Consider the following 16,635-nt stretch of genomic DNA (forward strand, 5'->3'; position numbering starts at 1 on the left):
TCCAACTTGATTGCATACTTTGTTTAATATATTGTGATTAATATGGTGGGTTCAAGTAAAGACGTACAATAAATGAAACACAAAAATAAACTGAGAGGTAGTAATCCTGAACAAACAAATAACAGAATTAATCTCCTTTTTTACATTTACTGTATAGTCTACCACTCCTTCTAGTAATTCAGAGCTGAATTTGTTACCTCACAATATTCACTATCACGAGTCAGGATTAAGCTGACGTGTGGCTATTTACCCATCTCAGAACAGAGCAGAAATTTGAACCTGGGTGTTTAAAATCTCAAACACTCTTAGCAGCTATATAAGTGGAACCTCTACGAACAGAGATAAAAACCTTCTAAAATCTCTCTTGTAAAGCATCTCTTGTCTAAGCAATTTGTCACCTGTTGTTTTAAGCATCTATTTTCTTCTTGCCACCCAACTAATGTTAATTTCCATTAATCATGTCATATCTAAAATTTAGATTGCATTTGTTCTGGCAAATGCCTATTAACCTTTAAGGTGCTCCAGAGATAATAAATTGAGTTCACTGTCAATCAGTATGAGTGATGTTTTAAGCAATGCCAGTAAAAAAGTTCCACTGTATATTTCACTGTAAGTTTTTCAACTATTTTTTAGTACAGTATTACAGCAGGTCCTATTACAAGATACAAGGTACTGTATAGTATTTTATCTGAATTCTTACCACTTACCTTAAACATAAATGTTCAATTTTATCATTTTTTGTTAAAACATAAAAAATAAATGTTTGAATTAATGCTTTGAGTTGAATTATCATTTGCTAGAATTTCACCTAAAGTCATGAAAAAGAGCAGATCATAAGGCCTGAATACAATACAAAACATACTTCTTTACACCTATCAGCAACTTCTAGCATGCCAGACAAACATATGCCTATTTGAACCACATTACTTTCAGTAGGGTGCACCTTTCTACACACATTCCATTCATATCCCAATGTTGATGTTGATTCACACTAAGTGCATATCCAAATACGCAAACAGAGTGTGGATTCGAATTTGTGCCCTTTTGATCTAGGGGTCTCAGTAGACAACAAGCTTAACATGAGTCAACAGTGTGATGCAGCAGCAAAAAGGCTTAAGCTATTCTAAGCTGCATCAACAGAAGTATAGTGCCCCAGTCAAGGGAAGTCATAGCATCACTGCCTTGGTCAGACCGCAATTGGAGTAACGTGCCAGCTTTTGAGTGCCCCAATTTAAAAAAGTTATTGACGAGCTGAAACGTGTGCAGAGGAGGGATGATCAAGGCTCTGGAAACCAAGCCCAATGACGAACAGTTGAGGGAGTTGCGCATGTTTAGCCTGAATATTAGGAGACTGAGAGGAGATATGAGAGCTATCTTCAAATATATAAAGGGCAAGAAGATGGAGCAAGCTTGTTTTCTCCTGTTCCAGAGGCTAGGACTTGAACCAATGGATTCAAGTTACAAGAAAGGAGATTCTGACTTACTGTCAGAAAGCTCTTCCTGGTGTTAAGAGCTGTTCAACAGTGGAACAAGACTCCCTTGAGAGGTGGTAGACTCTCCTCCCTTGGAGGTTTTTAAGCAGCAGTTGGATGGCCATCTGTCGTGTATGATCTAGTTGGTATTCCTGCATTGCAGGGGATTGAACTAGATGACCCTTGGAATCCCTTCCAACTCTACAATTATATGATTCTATGATCAAGCCGATACTGGGGCTAACAGAAAAGAAGGGAATGTGATTGTGCTGACTGACACACCCCATACCATCTTTCATCCTGTACCAAAGGGTTCCTCAACTGTCTGAACAAGTTTTGGGGGGCGCTGCAGGGCTGCAGGGAAAAATTAGCATAACACTGCATCCCTTCTTCATCCATTAGACCAAGAGCCTTTTGTGAGCAGAAGAACACATAAGGGATGTAATATATCTAAAATTTTATGTAGTGCAAACCAGTAACTTCTGCATTCAGATGCACATCTAATTTATACTGTTGACTTCCAACATACGAGCACAAGGTTGTGTGCATGTACAATCGCCTTCTGGGATCAACATGTAGAGATACAATCCTCCAAGCAGTGCTATTGTGCAACTTCTGTTCGTTTTAAGGAGTTCACCTGGAAAGCAGCTCAAATCTTTTGAAATGAATGAATATTAAGCTGTAACTAACTGATCACACTTTCTGGTAGTTAATTCGGGAATTTATAAAATGGTCAGTGAATACTGTTATCAGTAACTACCACTTTTTACTAAACACAGTTCTGCAACTGCTTGATATGATACACACGGTATCCATTTGGTTACTACTGCTTTTTAAATCATGATAGAATGCATGCAGTTTCTTGTGGTTTTAATCCACATCTGTGTATTACCTTGCTGACAGCCTCAGGCAAAATGGCATAAAATTGATTTAAATGCTATGAGACACCCAAAGCGAAGGCACAGGGAAAGAAATCAAGAGAGACCTTTTCAAGGTTGACTTAAATCTGTATCAACCTGCTACTTGGCAATATTTTTGTCAGATTTTTCCTCTGTATCCCAGAATGCAAGATGAATACAGAAATCTTTTTCACACTGCAGCATTCGTTCATTTAGCATACTGGCTCAAATTTCATGTGGTAGCTACACACACCTACTTGAAAATGTACATTTTATTTCATGGAATTAAAGGCAATTCACATTTACAATAGGTCTGTAAACTAGTTCTAGTGAATTAGGTCCTCTTTGCTTTTTCAAAGAACTGGAAATACAGCTTCCCTAAACCCTGTTATGTTGGCAGTGCTCTTCCTCATACACAACACAGCACCTTGGCTGGAGAAAACAAGGGTCACAAGAACAAGTAGAGGCCTTCTACCCCCTTTGCTCAGCCACAAGTACTGATAAACTATTCTTTCTTGTCCTGGATAAAATACATATGTGCAGGGGATCATGGCTTGTGGCTTGTATAGTGCAGGCATGTGAAGAAAGACTCCCCCCCTCTACGTCCCACATTGCCACCACCTCTCTGATATTATCCACAACTGACAATCACTTTTGCCCCATTTCTAAAGTCTTTTTCTAACTTTTCAACATACACATTCCAAGAAAAATGGGGAAGGGGGGAACCAGCATCATGCTTTTACATTCAATGAACTTTACATTAACCATGAATGATCAATTGCCAACAACGTGTCTCATGCTGAAGAGTTCCCTGTGTTACACTACAAACATGGAAAACAGGTTACTTAGTGATAGCCATTATGCCCCAGAAGCGAGGTCATGTCCAGAGAAAATCCTGGTGACTGCTGCTCAGCTTTGAAACACTCTTCCTCCAATGGTTCAATGCCTGCGTATTTTTAAGGAAGAATACAATGCCTTTTGAATGGGGCAAGCACTGTGTGGCAAGAGGCGGGTGTGCACTCTCTTCAAAGCGTATGAACATAGGCTCAAATTACTTTTGAAAAGTGATTAGAGATCTAATTCAAAGTGTGTTGATGAATGGACTCAAACCTGTAAACTATGTTAAGCCCCTCAACACTTTGATGCAATTAATTAATATTTCTTTCAATATTAGATGAGAACTATTTATCTTTAATTATGTGAACTATAAAACAAATTCTAGTCATACCTGCTCCTTGGAAGAAACATTGATTCTTTGATAAATACTGAACCAGACAGAAGAATATACCAACAGGTCCCAATATCATCGGGGCTGTAAATAAAAACAAGAAAATGTTAGGAAGTGCAATTTGGGTAACAGACGCAAACAGAACGTTATCAATATGAATCTACATATGAGTTGCCCATGACAGACTGCTTTTTAAGTGGTGAATTTTCTAAAACTGATTCTTCCTGGACATGTAGTGGTTACATATATAGTGTTGTATCCAACTCAGTCATACTCAAGATGGACTCACAAAAACCAATGGACAAAATGGATTAACTTAACCAATGGATTGGCTTACATGTATTCATTTCATTGAATGTACTCTTCAGCAAGATTTAGTCTGATACAGTCCAATACTTTTATATATCAAAACAACCTTAATGGTACTTTGAATGCCTAAGGCTGCAATTCTGTACACACGTATGTGGGAGTAAGTCCCACGGAATTCACTTGTTTATTCAAGAATAAGTCTCAAACATAGGATTAAGCTGTAATGATTCACTCCTACAGAACAACCACACAAAAACATTTTAATGTCTTCATTTTTTTTCTTTCACTATTTAAAGTCCCTCTTCTCTTCTCTTCTCTTCTCTTCTCTTCTCTTCTCTTCTCTTCTCTTCTCCACCACCCCCAAACTAAATGCTGCTACTTTGTGCAAAATGTTCTGAGTTCTTTCCTGACAAAGTCAAGATTAGAAAGCTGCTTAATTTTGGAGGTCAGAACCAGCTAAGTATTTAGCTGCTGGTGGAGAAAACTGTTTGATCTTATTTCTTCTTGCGATATTAAAACACGTTTCCCGAGAGACAGGAAGATCCTTCTGTTGCAAAGCATTATCTCTCAAATTTTAAGCATACAATTTGGAACAATTTGGAAACCAGACTAGCTTCTAATGAATGCTAGGATTATGTTAAAATACTATTTTCTGCTATCTTTTACATTGAAGTCATTGGCCTTGGCACAACTTTTGTTTTGCCTTTGCAATTATGCCCATATTAAATTGGACATCTGTTTCTATAACTTTCATAACCAACACAGCCACCAAAGTGCGGCAAATATGTTTAAGGACCTGCGTTATTCTGTAAGCATTAAAACCAAGTATAAGTACAAGTCACAAATAGTTAGCATGAACGAAAAGGGACCAGCCCATTGATTGATTGATGTGACAGCATGGTTATTAAAGTTCAGAACTAGTGGGCTAATTCCAGTTGAATGCACCACATCCAATTTCTTTTTATAAAAAGTAAGGCTTCTTTAAAATGGACACTGTGAGAACAGGACGCTGGACTATTGGCCTGATCCAGCAGGTGGTGGTCAAACAGCTCAGTTGGTTAGAGTTGGTTAGAACTGGTTTGGTTCTAACCAGTTTGGTTCTAACTAGTTGGTGTCTGAAAATTCTTCCTAAGAGGGAAGTCATTCACAAAAAATGTTTGTTAAAAAAGCTGTAAATCCAAGATTGTGGAAGTTTGTGCATGTTATTCATTCATTGCCTGTTTCACAGCAGCTGCACACTGGGTCAACATCATCAAGCCATTTGCTATGAACACAAGGTCTCTTTCCTGGTCCATTCACTGTGATATTACATCCTGTCCACCAGCAAGAAACCTTGCCACTAACATCCAATAATAACCCCCAACAACTGGCCGCAGGATTTGGCATATACCCTTTAGAAGAAATGAAGCCTGGTCTAGAAGCTACAAAACTATTTAATCATTATATAGCCAAAATCAGTGACTGGATTTTTGTACACACTGGTCCTAGTGGTTAAGGCTGACTGGAAGCTCCCTGTGGAAAAATATGTTCCCAATAAGCAATTCTGATTTACTGCAGTGCAGACCTGGCTAGATCCCAAGACAACCTGGCCACTGTCTAGCTATCAGAAGGTATAATATACCTCAGGGGGAGGAAGGGGGAGTGAAAAATCAACAGACTAGTCTGGCTGCAGCTACTCTTTGCATTATTAAATATCCTATTGGATGACTTTCACAAAGACAGTGGAAGCACAGTGCAAATGAACGTCCATAGCTTGAAGAGGCCTCAGCACACTGTTTGAAATTGGTATGCAGAACTCTGCAAAGGCTTCAAGAACACACTTTACTTAAAATAATTTTCTAACATTTCTTCTTTGCCCTTGGAAGCAAACATTAAGGACCAGGTAATACTCTGAAATCAGTGTTTATCATGTAACACAGGCTATGGTTTACACATCGGCAGCCCAAATAGAAACACAAACTTTTTCTCCCCCACCAACATTCACAGACACGTCTGCAGAACAATCGTGCTCCTTTGAAAATCAAGCCTTTGTATAATCATAAACCCTATGGTCCACGGTTAATCCTAAAATAAAAGCTGTTTCTATATCTTACTGCAGCAATAAAGGACACCAATTGCTTTAGCTAATTGTCTAAAAGGTATTCTAAATTCTGTGGCTGCAGCCTCAAGTTGTCTCCCATATTTGGGTATACAAATTAAGCATAAGAAGCATTGTCATTTCACTGCCTACCCTTGCTTTCTGGCTTCATTTTAAACTCCTCCTCCCCCTTTAAATCAATCCTACCCAGATTCCTTCTCTATTTCTGAACACTCCCATCTCATTTCTCTTTGTTCTCTCTTTAAATCTTAAAGCCTCACATCCTTTATTCTAACCATTTTCTTCCTGCTTCTTTTGGAATGCACTTCCCCTAGATATTCATCTCAGTCTTTGTCTTGCTTCCATTTTCTTAAGAAAACATATTTTCAGAATCACCTCTTCTTTCAAGTTTACCCTGATTAATATTGTTCTTATCGTTCTCGTTCCCTGCCTTACTGGCATTTTGTTTTGTTTTTTACTATCTCCTTCCTCCCTTTTTTCTCGGACTGCCAGTTGGAGAACAGAGGCAATCTTTACCCACCACACCCTCTACAGCATTTACTATTGTTAAACACTTAACAAACCAATTGTCATAATTATTAACCCAGACTGCTCCACCCCTTCATTTTTTTAAAAAACCTCTTACCGGTTTGATTATAAGTTCTGCAGAGACCACCTGAAGTGCTCTTCTCCATATGGGTTTGCTTAAGAATATAGCTTCTATTGAAAGATATTTCTATGGATCCCTGTGCCATCTGCTAGGTCCTTTGCAGTTATGCCACCAAGAAGCAACCACCCAGGAGAGTACTGTATTGCTAGTAAAGTGGTACCTCGGGTTAAGTACTTAATTCGTTCTAGAGGTCCATTCTTAACCTGAAACTGTTCTTAACCTGAAGCACCACTTTAGCTAATAGGGCCTCCTGCTGCTGCCATGCCACCGGAGCACGATTTCTGTTCTCATCCTGAAGCAAAGTTCTTAACCCATGGTACTATTTCTGGGTTAGCGGAGTCTGTAACTTGAAGCGCATGTAACCCGAGGCACTGTATGGTTTTAACCTTCTTGTGTACACTGTTTTAATAACTGCTATTTTATTGTCATTACTCTATCCGTAAGCTGGCTAGGTCATATTTAATATAGAAAGTTAAGACAATAGTTTAAGAAAAAAATGTATTGAGGCTGATATCTGCAAGCAATAGCATTAAATTTCAACGTAAGTTCCACTAACACAAGGAACTACTGAGTTGACACTTGGGAAAGTTATTCAACGGGGTGGGGAAAGGGGAGGTGGGGGAGTGGGAATTGTACTCAGAGGAAGTGCATCCTCTGAGTCCATTTATTTACATCCCACCCAATAAATCCTTTATTCTGAAAAAAACCAAAGCAAAACAAAACAAAACCTAAAACTAAAGCTTCTGGGGGAACAAGAATTTGACTCTGCTTCCTCCAAAACATTTCCCCTCTTGCTACAGTCTGTATCCCAGAAATGGAACACACCCACTTGCAGTTAATAACTCCGTGTAGGCAGGTTAACTGACCTCGGTGGAGGCATATCTCCCCATGCCTTCTCCCAGGGATCCTTTTCCCTCTTTTGCGCTGCTGCTAAAACAGGTTAAGGATGGGTAAGGAGGCTTTGCATGTGGAGCATCTTGCACCCAATATAGGCTTGAAGCTCTCTCTTCTTCCTGTTCCCAGGATGCTCTAGAAGCATGAGGGCAAACCCAGTGTAACTCCTAATGTTTTCTGCCACAGCAATCCAGTGGATACACTTTCTAACCCTATTGGCTGACAGAAAGTGGCACATCTAATTTGCCTGGCATTTCCCCATACTGTGCCTGTGAGAAGATACCATAGCTTCTATTTAAACTTCCAAAAGAAAAGACTTCTAGCGCATTCCTATGTGGGTTTAACATAGCATTCACTCTATTAAATGTGCACAAGAATGGAGCCATAGCTTCTCAGTATTGATAAAATGTTTTGCCCAGAGGAGGATACACACACGCACAAACACACACACACACAGAAAAATAGGCCACTCAATAATTTATGGGTTGATCATAGTAGGAGCTAGTTTTGAAGAGAGAGCCTCAGGACTTACTAAAGGGCAGGGAAGAAAAACAAACAATCATGCTCAAAATCACAAGACAATATTATATTGACCTGCCAGTATATCTATAGAGTGTGACCCACAAACCAATTCAACTGGATCGTAAGATTATGCAACAGGATGAAGCCAGAATTGTGATCTAGATGTCACCCCATGCTATGAATCAGTTTGCACCTTCATGAAATCCCTAAATTTGTTCTATGTCTATAACAAACAGGTCAGTCATGCAAGTGCCAAATGGAAAATGGGTGGATAAACATGGCATAAAATTCTGTTTTCTACTTGTCCTATATGGAAACTGCTAGAAAGAAAATTCAAATTTAAAGCAAGAGCATTGTAAGGAGCTTTAGATCTCGAATAACTGAACTCAGAAAGTATCAAAATGCTACTGAACAACAAGTGCTATTGGTCCATAATATTTTAAACTATTTCGACTAACCATACCTGTTAAAAATGTAGTCAAGTTGCATATACACATCTTTCTTCTCAATACTTACAAAGGAGTATGGACATTACATAAGCACAGTATTAGGACAAGTACACTGTGGAATGTCGCTAGGTAGAAAGACTCCCTTAAATTCATCTCTGATGCAACATAATCTAGTTCATTGTATTTTATGCCAGCACTAGTAAATGACATCCCCCTGCCCACTACCTCCCACCTACCTGCCCCCCCCCACAGTGATACAATTGGAAGTGGCAAAGTGCTGTGCAAAGATCAGATAAAAGTTTCCATATAAGCAATGTAGTATGAAAGAAAGATAACCACTCACTAGTACAAAACTTCATTTGCTTCGTGCCTCTCGTATCTCACTGTTTCACACATCATTCTGTGAAAAAAGAAACAAAAACCATTTATAAGTAAGAGCACTTTTATTAGCTGCTATTTTATATTACAGTTAGGCCAGTTCCCTTAAAGCCACACATGCTGAGGATAAGTGGCTGTCACTAATATATGGCTGCAATGTAGCAGTTTTCTCACAGTGGGTTTTCAAACACATATCAAAATAGATGTGCAAAAAGCGAAGGTTGCGGACCATGATCTGCTATATTTGATTTCAGGGAAGTGAAATTTTAAGTCCTCACAAAGAATGTTCTTTGTTGTTGTAGACATCATGAGGAAAATAATGTCAAGATTGCCATCCCTTAAGTGACAGTGATTCTGTTCCATTCCATGTGTCACTTTCCATGTTGTTTGTTAACTCTGCCTGAAGATACATTTATTTAAATTTGGTCTCATTCCAGAAAGCAAAGCATGTGGCATATTTATGTTTTTAAATATATACATACACAAATTTCTCAAAATGCTGAATGCAGGGAGTATAGGATATAAACTTATTTTTAAAAATTAGATAATGATATTGCTCTGTTACAAGCACCTTAAGTCTTACATGTTTATGCAAACCTGGTCCTGGGGGGCAGGAATAAAGAGATAAAATACATCTACTTAATTAAGTCTTATTCATTTTATTGAAGTGAATGGTTCCTCTTAAGTCTGGGGGGGGGTGTCTTCTACTGCATAGAAATAGCTTTCATGTTACATGTAAGCTACAAATCATGTTAGCGCAGAAAAGTTAATACATTTACCCAGTATCTCAGGGCAGGAATGGAATTCTTACTCAAAAGATTTATCAGAAAACGAACAAGCAGACTCCTATACTTTTGGGATTTACAACAGAAATGGAGGATTCCCTATTGTCACTTCTGTCAGCGACTGTGGTTCTAATAACTGATTTTATGCCACAAGACTTTCTTTGCCACCATGAGTTGCAACTCACATAATTGTGCTATTTAAAAATCTAATATACTAATGTCAGTAGCTACCTTCCCTCCAGGTAACTTTCAAAGCTCATCCCTTGCCAGAATCAGCTACAGAAGGAGTCTGCTGGGAGTCTGTATCTCTGTGTGTTTCCACCTGGCAGCTGCCAAGCTTCTTGTGGCTGTCTGTTCTCTTTCCCTCCAGATAACATTAAAAGCTCAAGCTTTGTCAGAGGTGTGAGCCTTTTGGCACAAGTCAAAGGAACCTGTGCCCTGCAATGAGGGAGAGAGAGCCCAGTGCAGTCTTCCAAATGAGCTGTGAAAAGAAGTTACCCTAAATACTGTATATGGAGAAAAGAAATCATAGAGAATCTGGATATTCTATGAAAACTGTTGCCCCACCCCTCCACAGAAGTGATCAAATTCTTAAGGGTGAAAAAGAAGCTGAGGCTCAAAACTATGAAAGATTTTGCTGCATGGGAGTGTGCTGCTGCACTTGGTTAAAAAAATACCCTTCCCAGAGAGAGAAGGTCAACTAGCACTGGTGCTCGTAAGCCCATTTTTTGATGCAGTATTTTGAATCTCTATGTGATTGTATTGAATTGTGTTAAGTGAAGGATTTGATTGTTTTTCTATGTTTATTTATATGCTATTGTGTTTTTGATATTATAGTGGTTGTAATGTATGCTAATTTTAAATCCTATTGTTATTATTGTGGACTGCTTTGAGTTCAACACTGCTGTTGGAAAAGCAGGATACAAATATTAAATTTTGGCCTAGCTCAGGCCACCATGGTACCTGCCCCTGTCATCAGCAGGCAGCAATGTAATTTTAACCTGTGTTAACAAATAATAATATGATGCTGGAACATGTTTTGACATACAGCAATGCAAGAACAATTTTTTTAAAAAAGGAAAGCAAGGCAGAGAATGCCACTGTTGCACACTCTTTCCAATCTAATTTTCCAAGTTGTTTGTAATAGTAACAGGTACCATGACAGAGATGGGAAACACACAGATTTGTTGCTCAATATTATAATAGTGAAATGCTTTAATGATAGCAGTAAAATGTGTCTGTTCATAAAGTTGACATCTGAGATTTTCACATGTATTTAACAAAGTTTATCTAACTATACTCCTGGAATGTGAATTAACAGATTCTATTCCCACCAGTTCCATCCTCTACAGACTGGCTTAATTGCTAACTTGAAACACTTTACCTATAACCTACATTCAGCCAAACTACTTTCATTAAAAATTTCATTTCAGAAGAGCTGAATTCTCATGATACGTTTATTCCAATTAAATTTAAGACTCTGATTGTGCATTCACAAAAGAAAAGATGTGTGATGAAGAATGAAGGAACTGTTACCAACTTCCATCTGGCTGTAGATTTCTGATATTTCCTTAACTTTCTGACAGAACTTGTCACAGCCAAGTGTAGGCATGTATAGTTCCCAAAGTCATACTTAGTATTTCAGAACACTAATTAGCAGGTTTCAGTTGTCCTTGAGTTCCACAATACAACACTGTGAGCAATTTGAAGCTCTCGCTTTTTCTCTTTCTTCTAACACAGCTTGCTCAGAGAGCCAATCTGTGAACCCGCATTTGTCCATATGATTAAGAGAGAACACTTAGTTAGCTCCAGATGGGGCAACACTCCCATTGGAGGAGCAGATTTGCAGCTTGAGGGTTTTCCGGTTACATTTTAGTCTCAGGTAGCTTCATTGGCACAAAGTACCTTTTACCAGCGATAGATAGCTCACCAGCCACAGGCTATCCTGGATAGGGATAGTCTGACCTCAGCTATCTTTGCTCCGTTAACCTCCCAATTTGGTTACTGCAATGTGCTGTAAATTGGGTTGCCTATAAGATGGTTCTGAAGCCCAAATTGTTTCAGAATACAAAAGCAAGAATTTTAACTGACACAGCTCTTTCAGATCATATCTCACGGTTTTAAAAGTGTCCCTCGCTGGCTAATAATTTTCAAGTCGAATGCAAACTACTGTTTACATCTAAAACTCTAGGTTGCTTGGAACCCAAATATCTTAAGAAGCACCTGATCCCAATAGTGGGTCCAACGGTTAAGAAGGCAGTTCCTGCACATGCTGTAGAGGGAAGTGAGGTGCAGATGGAGCTTGCCCACCTGGGAAAGTAGCCCATCTAGGAGCAGGAAAACTCTGATCTTAAACCTCTCCTGCTTTGCAGGGTATCTTTGGGAGAAGAAAAGACCTTACACAAATTCGGAGGAGATTCCCCAAGACAGTTGGATGGTGCCTTGTGCAACTTCTGCTGCCAAGCCGGTACCAAATGTATTGCTTTGATTTCCTTAGCACCACATCAGTGAGTCCTGTCATCTGGGCAGCCCAGGACCTCCATACACACTGCCCAGGCTTGCACCCCAGGGAGGTCACTTCATTGATGTTAACACAGCGGTTTGACTCTCCCCCCCCCCCCCCCCGAGGCATATTCCATTGTCTTTGAGACAGATGCATGACAACAACCTGATCTCATATCAACCCACTTTGGTTATAAAACTATCGGCCAATGCCCTTCTCCAAGTGACACCCTGTCAGAAGTAAAAAATCATTAGCTATTTTTACTGTAACTTCCTTTTCTTACATATTGAATTTCATATTAAAAGTGTGTCATAAGCTGCTTTGAGTTAAGTTATAAAGAAAATGGGATCTAACAACTTCAAATAAACAGATTTTTAAAAAATCATTAAATAGCATTCTTACAAGACACCCAAATAAACTTCATGGCCATCACTTTTCATTGCTCTGCAAACTTCACTAACCAACAGTATATAAAACTGTGTCAATATAGCAGTTCTATTTGGTTCTCCATTCTCTCTCTCTCTCTCTCTCTCTCTCTCTCTCTCTCTCTCCCCCTCTCCCCCCCTCCCTGTGTGTGTGTGTGTGTGTGTCTGTGTGTCTGTGTGTGTGGTGTGTGTGTGTGTGTGTGTGTGTGTGTGTGTGTGTGTGTCTGTGTGTCTGTGTCTGTGTCTGTGTCTGTGTTTGTGTGTGTGTGTGTGTGTGTGTGTGTGTGTGTGTGTGTGTGTGTTTTTTCATGAGACCAGTGGCTGTATATTTAGGTACTCCTTATCTAAAGTTTTTAGTTTTGCTTTAAGTTTCAGTTAATCCACACTGAGAGGAAGTGTATTACTTAAGTCCCAAAACAGAATCTTTTCTGTTAAAAAGCAGCACCTTGTGTTAAAAAGAGGATAAAGCACTTTCATTAAACAACTTACCGGAGCTGGTGTTCTCGTAGATTAGACAAAGCTTCCATTCCATGTAAATAGGAATACACAATCTCCAGATCCTACAAACAGAGAAAACAATCATTAAAATTTTGAGATCAATGCAAATCACTTTAAATACTTACTACAGTACAGTATTAAAGTATGCAGAGGGGAGCTATATTTTATATACATAAACACAAACAGCCTCCTAAAACAAATGAGTGCTAATCTATTGGACCATTGGGAGAATTCCTTATTTTTACAAGACTGGGATTTTCTTGAAGGCATCTTTCTTCTCTAAATAGAAGAACATAAACTGGACATAATTTAAATGCCATTTCAAGAAGATCTCTAATGAAATGATTTCACTGCCTATACATCACCTTCTTTCTCCCCTGCCCTATCACAAATCTTAAAAATATCTTGCAAACTAGAACATTATCACCAGTTATTGCTGAAAAACACATCACCAAGCGCACAATCTCAGAAATTCCAAGAACCCATTATAGTATAGATCAATGGCTATATTAAAATACAAAGCACTTGAATTAAAAGGAAGAAATTCACTAAATTAAAAGTAGATTACCTTACCAAAATAGTTTAAGTAAATCAAAATTAGTGTAACTTGAGCAGTATTTTGGGGGGGGAAATAACTTTTTTAAAAAAGAAATTCTTAAAGGTTTGAGGCTGCATCTATTACTGACAAGAATAATAGAAATAAATTAGAGAAATTCCATTGTGCTTTATAGAATTTTAAAACCTGTGAATAAAGAGCAAACCGAGTCACCATGACAAGATATAGAACTGATTCCAACTACAGTACATGCTAGACTGGGAATTGTTATCTGAAATACCACCATCAGTTCAACACAGCTTTTTGTACCATTGGTTCTCAAATATTTTCCACTACCAATAACATACAAGTAATGCCTCAAAGCCTTCTGTTCTAGCCATTATAACATCTTCTTAGCCCCTGTCTCTGGTAAATGAAGCTGTTCTGATACCAATCATTCTTAACATATGGGCCAATTGGCTAATTGTAAGGCACTATGCTACTTATGGACCAGAGACATATAGAAGGTCCTTATATTGTTGTTCTTGACATTTCTTTTGAAGATTCCATCACTTTAATGTATTGGGAAGTTTTTGATGTTTGACTTTGGCTGTGCTTTTATTATATTGTAAGCTGCCCAGAGTGGCTGCAGCAACCCAGTCAGATGGGAGGAGTAAAATATTATTATTGTTTTGGACTATCCCTTGAAATGTCACAGCAGCACAGGTATACGCTATATATATTGCATGTACCCACAGCAAAAATTAAGACCACCAATGTAGTAATGATAATAATAATATCAGTTATTTGATATTTTACTCTCATTTTAAATTGAGAGTTACTTTGCCAAAGTGTATAGATTCACAACTCTAAGTAATGCAGTTCACATTTTAAAAAATCTCTACGCTAGATTTTCTAAAACAGGAATGGCATTACTAAGAGTTGTGAATATCAATACACTTTGGAACAGTGGTCCCAATTTTAAGTTAGAGTAGGATATCAAAGGACTATGTGGAAAACCGCTGGAACACTGTCATACTCTAAGTAGAGTATACAGTAACTAGGTAACGGAAACAGTGGGTGTCTCTGCATGCACCATGAAGAAAAATGAATCTCTCAAATGTAAGAATAATAGACTGTGATTATAAAATACAGCTGCTTCATTTATATTTTCACTAATGTATGTATCTTAAAGAGGGGAAATACTATAGAGAAACTTAGGAATTTTTTTGATCCCCAGCAATATAAAGAATTATTCTGTTTAAAATTCTGTTGGGAGCTGCCCAGAGTGGCTGGGGAAACCCAGCCAGATGGACAGGGTATAAATAATAAAATTATTATTATTATTATTATTATTATTATTATTATTATTTATTTCCATAGCGATGAATAATGCAAAAGGAGCTGGGTGAAGGGAAGTCTGTGCATGCCACTCTAATGGTCAATTGTGTCATCTGGCAACAATAAAACCAGACCCCAACACACACATACCTTTATCTTTATTTTATGTTAAGAAATTTATATTCCACTTGATTCTTTAATTTAAAAAACCTCAAAGCAATTTTTTAAAAGAATAAAGTAGTAAAATCAGTTTAAAAACAGTTAAAAATGTTAATTAAACATTCTACATATCTGTCTAAACAAACATCTTTTTAGGAGGAACCAAAACGTAAAAGGAAGTATGCCTGATGTCAATAAGCAGGGAGTTCCCAAATTATGGTTGCTGCCAGACTGATTTCCTACACAGGAAAGAGCGTGCAGGCTTTCCTTAATTAACCAGAAAGGCAAAAGGAAAGTAATCTACATCCTACGTCTGCTTTAAATAAGTACAGAGCTAGAGATGAAAAAGAAAAGTACACTCACAGACACACAGATCTTATGAAAACAGATCGAAACTGTGCAAACATTTTTCAAGCTGCTGCATAATCTGAGCTCCTGTCATCTGTTGTTAGGCAATCTATTCCACAAACAGTTGCTTTGAAGGTAGTGTGAAATCCTGTAAAGCTCTTCCACAAAGCGCTAAGAAGGAGCTTCTATTAGGAAACAGCACCCCCCCCCCAACCGTCCCTGCCATTCACAGATAATGGAAAAATAAGTATTTGGTGAACTTCTGGGTGGGGGGTATCGACCACCTCAAACTCTTCTTCAATCAGGAGGCAACACTCAGAATAATTTTGGAGAGGGATGAAGTACAGTCATACTTCATGTTACGTTCTTTCAGGTTACGTCCCGCGGCGACCCGGAAGTACCAGAAAGGGTTACTTCGGAGTTTTGCCGCTCGCACATGCGGAGAAGCGCATAATGGTGTCACGCTCATGCACTTAAGTGCTGAATCGCAACCCGCACGTGTGCAGACGCACCACTGTGGGTTGCACTCTTTTCATGTTGTGAACGAGCCTCTGGAATGGATCCCGTTTGCAACCAGAGGTACCACCGTACAAAGAGATATTTTAGTTTTGCTTCTGCTGCCTGTTTTATTTAATAAAATTAATACAGTGGTACCTCCAGTTACGAACTTAATTCATTTCGGAGGTCCATTCTTAACCCGAAACCGTTCTTAACTTGAGGCATGTTTTTGCTAATGGGGTCTCCCACTGCCGCCGCCGCCACCGCACGACTTCTGCTCGCATCCTGGGACAAAGTTCACAACCAGGAGCATCTACTTCCGGGTTAGCGGAACTCATTACCCGAAGCGTTCGTAAGGAGGATGGTACGTAACCCAAGGTTCCACTGTATGCCACCTGGCTGTACATGGTTTTATTTGTGATGGGTATAAATTTTATGAGTTTATTTTGATTTACCGTAATTTTTTTATTGCTAATTGCAGTTTTAATGTTTGTTGAAGGTGCGGTCAGCATGGTGCCCTCCACATATTGCTAGATTACAATGCCATCACCCTTGACCAGGGGTCAGCAAACTTTTTCAGCAGGCGGCCGGTCCGCTGTCCCTCAGACCTTGTGGGGTGCCGGACTATATTGGGAGGGGGTGATG

The 16,635-nt window shown here is 38.8% G+C and overlaps 2 protein-coding genes across 11 annotated transcripts in view; one reads left to right on the forward strand and one right to left on the reverse strand.

Annotated features, from left to right (window-relative positions):
* RAPGEF2 (Rap guanine nucleotide exchange factor 2) overlaps positions 1 to 16,635 on the reverse strand; it is a 148,689-nt gene that overhangs the window by 87,976 nt on the left and 44,078 nt on the right. For all 10 annotated transcript variants that reach the window (XR_014568045.1, XR_014568046.1, XR_014568047.1 and 7 more), the window contains exons 2-4: positions 13,101 to 13,171; positions 8,864 to 8,920; positions 3,600 to 3,683 (exon numbers count right to left, since the gene is read on the reverse strand). Coding sequence is in view for 6 of the 10 variants with exons in the window: in XM_083755303.1 (XP_083611429.1) it covers positions 3,600 to 3,683; positions 8,864 to 8,920; positions 13,101 to 13,171 (212 nt within the window). In the remaining 4 variants the exon portion in view is untranslated. The remainder of the gene's footprint in view (positions 1 to 3,599; positions 3,684 to 8,863; positions 8,921 to 13,100; positions 13,172 to 16,635) is intronic.
* The window catches only part of LOC310852430 (uncharacterized protein), a gene marked incomplete at its 5' end in the record, with an annotated part of 71,177 nt that overhangs the window by 4,939 nt on the left and 49,603 nt on the right, over positions 1 to 16,635 (forward strand). The gene's annotated exons all lie outside the window — the stretch shown is intronic.

Source organism: Podarcis gaigeae (genome assembly GCF_964106915.1).
Source record: "Podarcis gaigeae genome assembly, chromosome: 9".
NCBI lineage: Eukaryota > Metazoa > Chordata > Lepidosauria > Squamata > Lacertidae > Podarcis > Podarcis gaigeae.